This window comes from Haliotis asinina, chromosome 10 (assembly GCF_037392515.1).
Source record: "Haliotis asinina isolate JCU_RB_2024 chromosome 10, JCU_Hal_asi_v2, whole genome shotgun sequence".
NCBI classification, from domain to species: domain Eukaryota; kingdom Metazoa; phylum Mollusca; class Gastropoda; order Lepetellida; family Haliotidae; genus Haliotis; species Haliotis asinina.
Window position 1 is genome coordinate 13,153,152 of NC_090289.1, and position 12,488 is coordinate 13,165,639.

A 12,488-nucleotide genomic window follows, 5' to 3' on the forward strand; every position below is an offset into this window, starting at 1 on the left:
TAAATATGTTTACCGTTATGCGCATGCCCTGATTTTCCGCGATATATTTATATACCTGTCATAACTGTATTGGTTTTGTAACGTCCAGTGGAATAATTGAGACTGGTTGTTCTTAGGTTTTGGCGGTTTATATGTACAGCAATAACAAATATACTTCCGGGTTTTTGTATTTGGAGCACCCCAGTGACGAGAAGTGAATATTTCCTATTGTTTATTGTATACAAAAAGTGGAGAGGTACGTCCCAAAAAACGTCGAAGTATCAGCCTGTACGTTAGCTTTGCATTAAGGTGACTGACTCTTTTTCCTTAGGTTCGTGAATGTTTATTTAATATTTTACTCAGTCTGTCACATAGACCCTGAAACAAATGTACCAAATACAGGTCACACGAGTATACAATATGTGGCATGTCTCGATTACCACAGATGTCTATACGTATGCTGTGTTTTTGAGTCAGTAAAGTTACGTTTCTTAAGCAAGAGTTAAAATGCGCTTAATCCGCGCTTCATATATATACATACACTGCAAAATGCGTACTCATATATATATGAGTTAACTCCAGGGTGGCCTAGTGGTTAATGCGTGCGTTCGTCACACTGAAGACCTGGATTCGATTCTCTATTTAGGTACGACCCGTGAAGGTCCCACATCGATGCTCATGCTGTTGATCACTGGATTGTCTGATCCAGACTCGATAATTTACAGACCGCCGCCATATAGCTGAAATATTGCTGAGTGCGGCGTAAAACTAAACTCACTCACTATATGGGTACAATGTGTGAAGCCCATTTCTGGGTTTGCCCGCCGTGATATTGCTGGAACATTGCTGAACGAGATATGAGTAAAACCTCACTCACTCACATAACTCCACGTGCCAATACGTGCTTGTATTGGTGTCCCGGTGTCCTTCAACAGCAATATGGACGGAACGTGTTATTTGACTGAGGCGATAGACAATGTAGGTTTTATACTTACTACAAGTATACCTGCTCGAAGGACTACAATTTAACCCGAGTCTTGTCTACTGTGACGCACTTTGGTCTTCTGATTCTATTTCCACCGCGCCATGATGGATTCTAGGGACGGTGGGATAGTCTAGTGGTTAAAGCGTTCATTCGTCACGCCGAAGAATTGGGTTCGATTCCCCACAATGTGTGGAGCCCATTTCTGGCGTCCCCAGCCGTGATTTTGCCAGGATTTCTAAAAACCAAACGCATTCATTCACTCACTCGTGACGGAATCCCATGTACGAATTAGGCTGGTACTAGTATCAAATACCTACCTGGATCATATGATCAAACTTGAGACTTTCTTCGACTGAATGTCACGGAACCCCGATAATGTGACGTGTTGCTCGACATATCAACCTCTTGGTTATTAGGTCCAATTTGTGGATACCTGCAGGATTATCATATTGTTGGAATATTGCTAAATATGGCATGTAACAAACCAAATACAGACAGAAAATAAATTAGTGAGAAAATTATCCACAACTTGGAATTTGTTGTGGGTTGCTCAGTACTCGGATTTAAGAATAGTCAATAGGTAAAGTCAAGATTTTGCGAATTTTAACGCTTCTATCTGAAGTTTCACCCTTTACAAATATACAAAAACAATTGTTAGAGTTGTCATGAAATAAATTCCGATCACCGATATATATATATATATATATATATATATATATATATATATATATATATATATATATATATATATATATATATATATATATATATATATATATACAGAGAGAGAGAGAGAGAGAGAGAGAGAGACATACAATATTTGAATACATTGAATATTTTTGGTTAATCAAACATTTCCTGGGAATCATAAATTATAATATCCGCATAAATTCTTCTAAAAGTTATATATTATGTTAACGACTAGTTGTGTTTACGACAGATCACTGCCCGCACTCAGGTTTTATAGTCTCCCTGTGTATTGACATTTCCTATCGGTTTTCTCCACAACCAGGCAATGTCTATTCGTAAACATTGGTTCCTAGATGTAGACTGTAGATTGGAGAATCGCGCCATTAAATTAGTTTTCACGACGCTAAAACGTTTTACTGTGTATTCAGACATTCCCTGAAAGGGATAATGTAACCTGAAGCAATCAGGTCTGTTTGGATTGAAACTTCCACTGTTTTATTCAGCCAAAATAGGCATACCCGAATGGAGGAGAAGATCCCCAAAAGTAAGTTATCAAAATGGCAAATTATCATGTTGGAACAGTATGGTTGGAAGGCGTTGAGAGGTTATTACAATGCACTAAAACAAAGGTCTTTCATTGTTGCAGTTGTCTAGCTTCTTTTCACATGCACATTAACACTGAAAAATGTCTTCACAAATGTTAGTGTAACTTGCGAGGGAACAATATAAAAGCTGTTTTGTTAAACTCTATTACAGTCCATTAATAATGCGTTTGTTTCATTAGTAGTGCATTTGCGAAGTACATGTGCATTTAAAACATATTTATATCCACAAATACATTTCGAAAAGATAAAGAACAGTTTTGATTGAACCATATCACAGTCCATTACTCTTGCTGTTGTGTTGCTATAGCAACACATTTACACTTGTATCTGAAAATGAACAATATATTGACTCACCCGTATACACACCTATACAGATAAAGAACCGGTTATAATGTAGTGTTGCTATGCTATTGATTTGCTATTTGATGTTATAGCTGTATGTCTTATATCTGGGTCGTCGACAACTGGGATACCATGACCTGCATCAACCACGTCAGCGAGTCTGTCCACACGATCCCGTTAATTGCGTCTTTCGATAAGCATTGACCTCTGAATAAAGACTTCTAACCGGAATCTTCAATTAACATGATAAACGTGTTTATTGTGAGACATTAGCGTGGTGACATGTATTGGAGATGACACCGGGTGTTCGAGTCATCACGCCCACGAGATGGCATACGTTCGTACTGACAAGTATACGTCATGTTGTTCATGTCACTACGTCAGCACGTGATGAATCAGATGATGACGCTATACGGCTGAAAGGTTCGAAAGGGCCGAATCGACTAATCAGATTTTACTCAGTTAGGATTTACAAGTTTGTGGTTATGGCACTAGGTTGAAACAAGCATACACGCCTGTCAACGTGAACTACACTGTAACGTTTCCCTTTACCGTGGCGGTGAGGTAGCTAAGTGGTTAAGCCTACAGTCGTCACGTCGAAGACACGGGTTCGATCCCCGTATGGGTACAATGTGTCAAGCCCGAGTCCGCTGTCCCCCGCCGTGATATTGCTGGAATATTGCTAAAGGTGGTGTAAAGCTAAACTCACTCAGTCACTAATACCTTTAAATTATTTGTTTCTATTTTATATAGATATTTACGGTAATTCTTCAGGAATAATGGATGGGAGGGGGTCGTCTGGGGGTGGGATGGGGTGGGGGCCAAAGGAAAGCTATTCCTAGAGGATTTAAAACATTTACAGTCGTTCCCTGAGATGAGTGTTGGATATACTCAGTTTTAACGCCATTAAGAAATGTGTTTGTAAACTAATCGGACGATTGCCAACATTCTGTGAATTAAAGTACACATTCTTTGAAGCAGCTGTCTTTCAGACTCAGTGACATGATTTCATAGTAGTGTTACATAGGGAAATATAGCTTCGTGCTAAGTGACAAACACATAACCAACAACAGCGCCTTGCTCATACAACCCTCACTATAAGCCCTGACTCAATGCATGCATTTTCATGATTCACTGTGGGCGAATTTTCCGCAAATATATTGTAAAATATTTATGACATCTATAAACATATCAGCCCGACGAAAGCTTCGGTTATATAACATGATTTCAGTTGTGGACATTGTTTATCATGTACGCACAAGGGTCACACTCTTCCATGCATTTAAGCCTGTTTTGCCTCCTATGTTCGACTTTATTAGAATCATTGATGGGCATATGAAGTGTTCCTGGGCCCGTGGTCCTACTTCGATATTATTGGATATATACTTGCTATATACTGGTCGTGGTCATAATGATTCATCATCACCGGATGGTCAGCGTGAAAACTAGCAGGGGTAGGTCTCACAAAAACAAGAGCTTATGAAAAAAAAACAATTGAATTAAGCTGCCAAGAAAGGGTTTCCTGCGAAATACTCGTACTACACCAGCTACCATGGTGACGCTATGTTGCTAAGGGAGAGTATATAAACCGTAAAGCGTCAGACACACGGGTTTTTCCTTTTTTATCACATTCATTAATCATAACTGACCGTCGCCATTCGCCTTCAAATATGTCGGTCCAGGCACAAGGTTCCATTCTGTCCAATTCAGAGGCAATAGGTATGTCGAATGTCTTCTTGTCATTTGTTGTGGTATGTGACACGAACTTTAACTGGGTGTGTGCGTGCCAGTGTGACTGTGTGGCTGTGTGTGCTGCTACTCACCGCCATAAATATATGCCCTTAAGTTTCACACGTTTCCTGAGGAGCTGGACATGGGTTACTTTTGTTGGAATTATCAACCAGGTCTTAATGTAACTGAAGTAAATAAATGAGCCGGATCTTAAGCCGTTTTAGCAATATTCCAGCAATATCACGACGAGAGACACCAGAAATGGGCTTTGTACATTATACTCGTGTGGGAATCCAAAAGGGGCCTTTGGAGTGACAAACGAACTCTTCACGTAATAGGCTATTCCACCGCCCCTCGTATAACTGAAATACTATTTAGGAAAACATAGTACTGATTACGATTACGAAAAGCTGATTTGCAAAATGTAACTTGTGCTGGAATTTAGTCAAGTGCAATGAGTGAGTGAGTGGGTGAGTGAGTTGTGTTTTAGGCCGCTTTCAGCAATATTCCATCAATATCACGAAGGCAGGGGGACAAGAAATGGGCTTCACATACTCACACAGGCAATTCAACATGGGCCTTTTTGTTTGGAGCGAACACTTTAACCTCTAGGCTACCCCACCATCTTTGATATAACTGAAATACCTTAGGGGAACGTCAGACCGATTACGAAATGAAACTTACTGCTGGAATATTGACAGGTGCCAAAGTAGGGTCATGAGAAAACATGACCATTATGTAACTGAATATCAAAGCATCACTCTTATGTATATTTGTGGCAAGGAATTATGCTGGCTCTATATAGCATGGAAATAGTTTGAAGAATTTTATGACAAACTTCCAGAATGCCAGACAGGTTTCCAGGAGGGCAAAGTTACGGTTGGTAATATGTAGTTCAGAAATGTCGAAAAGAAGATTTTACTGCTTCTTGGATGATTTCCAGAAGGCCCTCCATTCAGCTAATAGGTAACTGCTTTTGTTTGTTTTTTCTCCGTTAATGGGATCTGCTTTTGTGTTGTTGTTTTTTTCCACTCGAATGCGATGTCGGATTTATAGAACTGTTAAGTGGTGTTAAGCAAAGCTGCATTTTAAGTCCCCTTTTGTTTTCACTATTTGTTAACAACTTAGATTATGTGTGGAAGATTAGTGTGGAATTAGAAAAAGCCTTTGTACAAGAAGACAAATGCTTGCTTTTTTTTGCATGCTTCTACAATCGAACCCCTTCTATATGGACGTTTTTGGTTACACTCTAAATAAACGGGGTACGACTGTTTTTGTGTGTCTTTTTGAGGTATGGTCCTCAAACTCCTCAAATTACGAGTCAAGATTGTATGGACTTTCTTGTGGTTGAGACGTAAACTGAACTGGCTATACACTTGCAAGACACTGTACGGTCCTTTCAGGATATTCTCTTACATCATCTGTCTGGTCGTGGTCTGTACGGTAAACTGTTGATTTTCATCATATTCTTATTATGGACACATAATTTTTTATAAGTATTTTCTCAACGGTTTAGAAACTGAATTCATTTTAAAAATTCACAGAGTAGCCCCAGAGTATCAACATGAAATATGCGAAATGTCTATGAGATTGCTTGCAAATCATGCGAGTGTTGTCAAATTTAAAACAGCATGTCCAAAAATTCAATGCCATATGGGACTCTGTAAAGGTGAAAGTTTACCGGGGAGTGACAGACAAATTGACCGCAGGGGCGTTAAAGGACCGGATAATTATGTCATGAGAGGATATGTCGGTGGTAGAAATATGTAACTGCATTTCTGCTTGAAAGGAACGTACGGCTTCGTTTAGTTGTGGAGGAAGATGGAGGCCACATTGAACATAGACTGAAATATGTGAATTTCCCCTTGATATTACATTTTTGACATGCTGATTTGAATTCGAGAAAGCTTGTATAATTTGCAGCTAAACTGTTAGATATTTTATAGACTCGTTGGTGATGCCCTAGGGTTACTCTGTGAAACGTTTTAATAAATTCAGTTTATCTGCTACGAGACAATGCGTGTCAAAAATCGATTCATTTTGGGGGTGACACCCGATATATGTTGCACAGAACATACACCTAAAATATACTCAAGCCATAAATATTTATCCCGGTCAATTTATCAGAGTGTGCTTGAGCGTCATTGTCAGCTCCCTGGGGAATATACAACCCACGCTGTTCTTTAGGTCCTAGAAGGTCATCTGTCATCTTACTGCTTGTATATTTGTTTGATGCACATATTGTATGGTAGGAAGCTTTGGACAATACCTCTAGCGCTAAGTATATTGTCACAAGCTGGACACAACAGTAAAGGATTCCCCGTCCTGTTAACACTGCATGTGTTTCTAGACAGCTTCATAGTCATTTATCACTGGCATTATCACTACATGTGGCATTACGATAAAAATATTAGTGTATGTAAAACCTCAATGGAGACGGCCCTGACCTATTGACATAAATAGTTTATGAAGAGAGAAAAAAGTCCCTTCAGCTAGCTCTGACATCGTGTTCGTTTTACACTGGGGTGAGATGGGGGGAGGGGGGGTAGTTATTGGACTCTCGCGTTAGTGACTGTCCCTGACCCACCTCACTTCAATAGATTTTCAAGAACGATAAATCCCTTCATTGGGCTTTCGTCTTTGAAGGCAAATGAAACGTTACTGTCGCGTTATCAGTCCGGGCTAGTATCTTGACATGTGAATGATGAGCTGACTTCTCCTGTGTTCTTGCAGATGTACATGAGATGAACATGGACGCCGACGACGACGACGGTTCATACTACGGCTCTTGCTACGGCTACGAGGATCTTACGTTCCTCGAAGCATGCATCGAGCAGGACGTTGAGGCGGTGCAAGCGATCCTGGACGAAAACCCGACGGAGGAGGAAATCAATGAGAGGGACAGATCTGGAAGGGTAAGCTTTTAGACGGAGCCAAGGTCAAGCAATAGCGACCCGTCAAGATCTGACTCAGGACTGGTCTTCAGCAAACCATCCGTCTCATAAGCGGTGACTAACGGGATCGGGTGATCAGAGTCGTTGACGTGGTTGGCACATGTCATTGTATCCCAGTTTCGTAGGTCGGTACTTATGCTGTTGATCACTGGATTGTCTGGTCCTGTTGATCATTGCCGCCATACAGCTTAAATATGCGGCTTTAGACCAAAAAAAGCAACCGATCAAAGAAGTTGGTGGTAAAGAGATGACAAAGCATTATGGTTGATCAACATCTTTATTTTCTGGGTAGATTTTTATAAAGTTTTCAAGCATATGGATAAAAAGGGTATAAGAATCTGTACCGAAACGTCGCCATTGTTAACTTAAAGTTTAGTCATCCATAAAGTTTTGTCTTCTCGTTTATGTTCAGTTATGTCAAATATGGATCAAAATATGGCAATCTGGTTTCATGTCATCATGTCCACATTTTCCCTTGTCTTTTTTGCAACGTGGCAATGTGATTTTAATTAACTTTTGTTCTACTTTCGCGTAATAAAACGCGCGGGTTATGTCATTTCCTGAAACGGTTGCTCTTGGTTGTTTTAGCTTTGATAAAGTTCATGCGGTTCCTTGTTTAAGTCGGCGAGAGTAAAAACTATATTTTTGTTTTAGTTTGGGAATAGTTGTGATATTAAGGTCTGAAACTTGCATAGGTATGTAAACTGCACCGAAAGTTTTCCGCAAGGTCTTGATGCTATGGCCTCAGAATAAGTGCGTTAGTTAACGGGGAAGGTATCGCGTGATATGGAACATTGTAATGCAAAAGCTAAGTCATCACTCAGCGTTGCCCGGAAACGTAAACTTCTTATGTTGACAATGTCGATGCATAATAAAGACATAACTAGATTCCTTTTATTCGTTAATTCATACTTATGTTCATTTCTACAAGTCATTATGAACAATCATATCCCGGACAAAGGGATTTCATCTCACATTCGTTTGTGCTTTATCTCTTTTATTCCAGTCTCAGCTGATGTTGCTATGTAACTGTAAACAACTCATGTCTCATGCAAGATGATAATTACATAGCTAAGTGTACAATGATGGCAGCACCATTCATCTTAATGGTGTTGGCAGTGGTCCTCTTTTTAAAATCGTTGTGTAAAATTATTCACAGAAAATCCTGATAACGGTGTTGCACGAAACACTTAACTAAGGGTCACCATGACTCCTTTTCAGTGTCCTTGACCTCCGCATCTGATCATGTCGTAACATTATGTCAAAAATCTATCATGATTTCCTGAAGCATGTATATGTTGCGTAAGAAAATAAAAGAACAAAGCCTATTTCTCTTTTTTGGTATAAAAAGACCCAACATGTCTGCTGAACTACATGATTTTTTTCTGTGTGTTCAATATTTTTGTTTCGCTCAACTTTGTCTTTTAACGTAAGAAGAACGTTGGAGATATTTTTTAAATGGAATTGTCCAAAGCTGTACACAGGGGGTGAAAGACGTCGAGGTAATTGAGGTGAATCAGGTGTACACACAGGTGTACAGCAATTCAAGTATTGTAGTGATTGATTTTAAAAGGTATTTTCATCTTCTATCAAAGTAATTTACTTTATTTAAAAGCGCGTTCACAAATTGTATATTTCCTTAACACAGTTAGGAACACGTGTAAGTTTTGAGGTCTTATAAGTCTTTTTCGACGGGCGTGGTCTGTGTATGTCTGAGTGTGTCTTTCCGTGTCTGTTCCGTGGATGTGTTTGTTTGTTAATTGAACGTCTCTGTGTCATTCAAAGAAAGGGACATGATCGCTCTCTAAACTTTCATTTCACGAGGGCGCAATGTACATATTCAAAAATAAAAACAATTATAGACTTGTAATCTTTTTATTCTATAAGATAGAACAAATAAACGAACCAGTTCAAACCTGACCCCATTTCACCATCCAGTCAGATTTGATCTTGTGATTTCAGACAGGACTAAGTCACACATGCGCTCATGGCGTCTTGCCAGTACTTGACATGCTCGCTGAAATACCGGAAGTGGATCCAAATATTCCGGATAAAGAAGGCAATACACCTCTGATATTCAGCTCTCAAGCAGGTACGTTGCTCTTTAAGACGTATTTATCCTTTTATCTGGTACTTCTAATTTGATATGCTTGTCGTAAGAGGCGACTAACGGGATCGGGTGGTCAGGCTTGCTGATTTTGTTGGGACATGTCATCGGTTCCCAATTGCGCAGATCGATGCACACGTTGTTGATCACTGGATTGTCTGGTCCAGACTCGATTATTTCCAGACCGCCACCATATAACTGTAATATTGCTGAGTGCGGCGTAAAACTAAACTCGCTCATTTTAATTTAATTATCACACTCGGACTGTTAGCTGAGTTGTAATCGTGTCTTAAAATGCGTGTTTTTGAAATGTTTATGATTTCCTGTTTTAGGAATACTTTACACAGGATAATTTACCTAAAACACGTAGCTCTTCCATTTTCATGTCGGTAGTTATCTAATTACACAGACTGGTCGGGTTAAAGTCAACTAACAACTCCATCAACGATTTGCTAAGGAGAAAAATGCTCCAAAATTGCCGAAAATGTATTGAGATCCGGTAGCGGATTGCGCTTTAATGATCACTGTCATCTGCATTATTGAAGGAATAACCGATTTATCATATCATACCTTAGAGTTTGGCCTTTCAGCCAGGGTTTTACACAGTACCGTCTTGACGTGCTTGATAGGGGTGCTTATCCAAGTACGAAGTTAAACCAAGACAGAAAGGATTTTAACCCACTGGAACTCCAATATGGGTAGGGCGATGATGTAGCCATGTTGGTAAACCTTCGCTTGTGATACTGCAGATTTGAGTTCGATTCCGTATAAGGGTACACTGTGTCATGTCCGTTTCTTGTTTTCCCTACCGTCGTGAGAATACAGCTAAAGGCGGAAACCAATTAGATCAAATCAGTTTGACAATGGCGATGAATTAATGTTTTAGAGCATAATAAAATGTAGACATTAATCTTTAACAGCAACCCTTGGTGTCGTAAAAAAGTTTCATACAGAAAACGTTCCTTGGAACACTATCATCGAAGTAAATCCTATTTGCCCCAAGAGACAACTATCGTTTCAGTGCGTAGTTATGAGTGATCGTATTTTATGACACACAGAAGTCATGGATAATTTCTCATGCTATTAAACATCGGTTGGCATGGCTGTGCTACAACTACTATATCCCGAAAAACGGCGTCAGAGATCGTTCAGTTATTCCCTCAACAACACTTGGTTGTGCAAAGGCTGCACAAGATACGAAGACTCCACTAATTGCAGTTTGTCGTCTCCATAATTCTCTTTATACCCCGTGATCTGCCGAATCAGCAGTAATGATACATTTATTACAGCCCCGTTGCAAAATCACCATTTTTAATACCAGGCTGTGTACAACGTGTCGAGTAAAGCCATGGACACGACGCAAGTCAGTAGTTACAAAATCCTTATCAGCGTCAGGAGAAGAGATAACCAGTTATCTCAAAAATTTTCCTTAATGTATTGAAACATTGAATTCCCGGTCGCATATCTTTCTCCTCGTTTTTTATTGGAATGGGGAATTTGGAATATTCATCAATACGTGATGATAGTTTGAAAAGCGGAAAATAGTTTTTTCAGCACGTTTTCAAATAAACAATTTTAGTGATCTTATAATAGCGTGGTTGTTTTGTGTGAAAAGCAATGAACGCAATGGATACACTGTCCCTTGTATGTTTTGTTTTAAGATTTAATCTTTAATAGCACAATGCATTAGTGGAGATGACTGTGACGATAGTGATCTGGTAACTGAAACGTCGTGGTGACATTTCAAAGATTTCATTAGTTTAAACAGATTTACTGAAATCTCCAAAATTGTCACGATTCGTAATGGAATAGCACAATAATTGATTATGTTTTGAATTAACTTTAGAGTATGTGAATCTTTTCCTCTATATGTACGATCAACAATACAACAATACGTCAGAGTATACATTCCAATGTCTCTAGTGCACATATCTTCTAGAAAAGTCAATTTGCAAGAATCGCACAAGCTGCATTATAATGCTGGGAAGCAGAACGTCCAGACAACTCTGATATAGCATCCTTGTACCTAACACCCGTGACCTTCACCTTCAAAAGACTGGTTAGAATGGTCGTTTGCGACCTTGTTTGTCGTAAGAAATAAATAGCGGGATTGCTTGGTCAGGGCCTAGATTTTCGATGCTGACTTGTTTGCAGCACGTGTGCCAGTTTAAAAAATAACACACGAGTCCGTCGGTAATTGACCAGATGGTGGCAAAGTGGACAAAGTGGACTATGTGTCCCAGTCCACCCAGCTGTAAATGTGTATCTCGTAAGGATGGGAAAGCCATACTAACTCGGTTCGCCTTGTAGCTGTAAGGAGCTCTATAATCTCCAAGGAGACTGAGTGAGTCAATATTTAACGTCACGTCAGCAATATTTCAGCCATATCGTGACGAGGCCCCAAGGAGGTGAGATGGAAAATACAAAATGCCCTTTGAGACTGCAATCCAATGATCGGGGGGAAACAACTTGTCAAGCGCCTTGGAGTGATCTTGATTAGGGCGCTATATACATTTGGCATAGAATAATAATAAGAAGAAGAACTGACTGCCAACGTTGTGTTTGAGTAACTTAAATCAAGAATCAAGGATACAATGTCAGCTTACATGGGTCCTTTTAAGAGACATCCATTGAGACAGTTTGATTATAATAATCGCCATCAATGTTATGCTGTTTCTGGATAAACGTCAACTATATAGAGTTGCGTACCCTGTATGTTTCAGGATCATGTGATTATGTTCGTCTCTAAATTTCTCCCTGAATATGATGCAATGTTTCGCAGCATTTCCTCTTGGCTTTGCCAAAAGCCGACACTTCTTAATTCAATTTAAATACTTTTCAAAAGAGGCATTAAACTAAACGCAATCACTTTTAATAGCTACAGAGAAGAAACGTAACTTTGAACATTCAATCAATGCCTCAACCACATTTCCCCAGATTCACGGTCTAACTTTAAGCGATCTCTTCCGTGTGGAACCATCTCACGTTGAAATAAGTTTCTTTATCACACTGAATTAACGCCTTGCAAGGATGTCCATTGCTTCGAAATCTGGAAACAAAAAGGTTTTACATTTAAAGGCAATTCCTGGAGATTG

At 39.4% G+C, this 12,488-nt stretch overlaps 1 protein-coding gene across 1 annotated transcript in view; it reads left to right on the top strand.

Annotated features, from left to right (window-relative positions):
- The first annotated feature begins 2,176 nt into the window (after positions 1–2,176).
- LOC137297895 (uncharacterized) overlaps positions 2,177–12,488 on the top strand; it is a 29,400-nt gene continuing 19,088 nt past the window's right edge. Inside the window, exons 1-3 of the mRNA XM_067829870.1 lie at positions 2,177–2,198; positions 7,066–7,247; positions 9,249–9,378. Coding sequence (XP_067685971.1) covers positions 2,177–2,198; positions 7,066–7,247; positions 9,249–9,378 — 334 coding nt within the window. The remainder of the gene's footprint in view (positions 2,199–7,065; positions 7,248–9,248; positions 9,379–12,488) is intronic.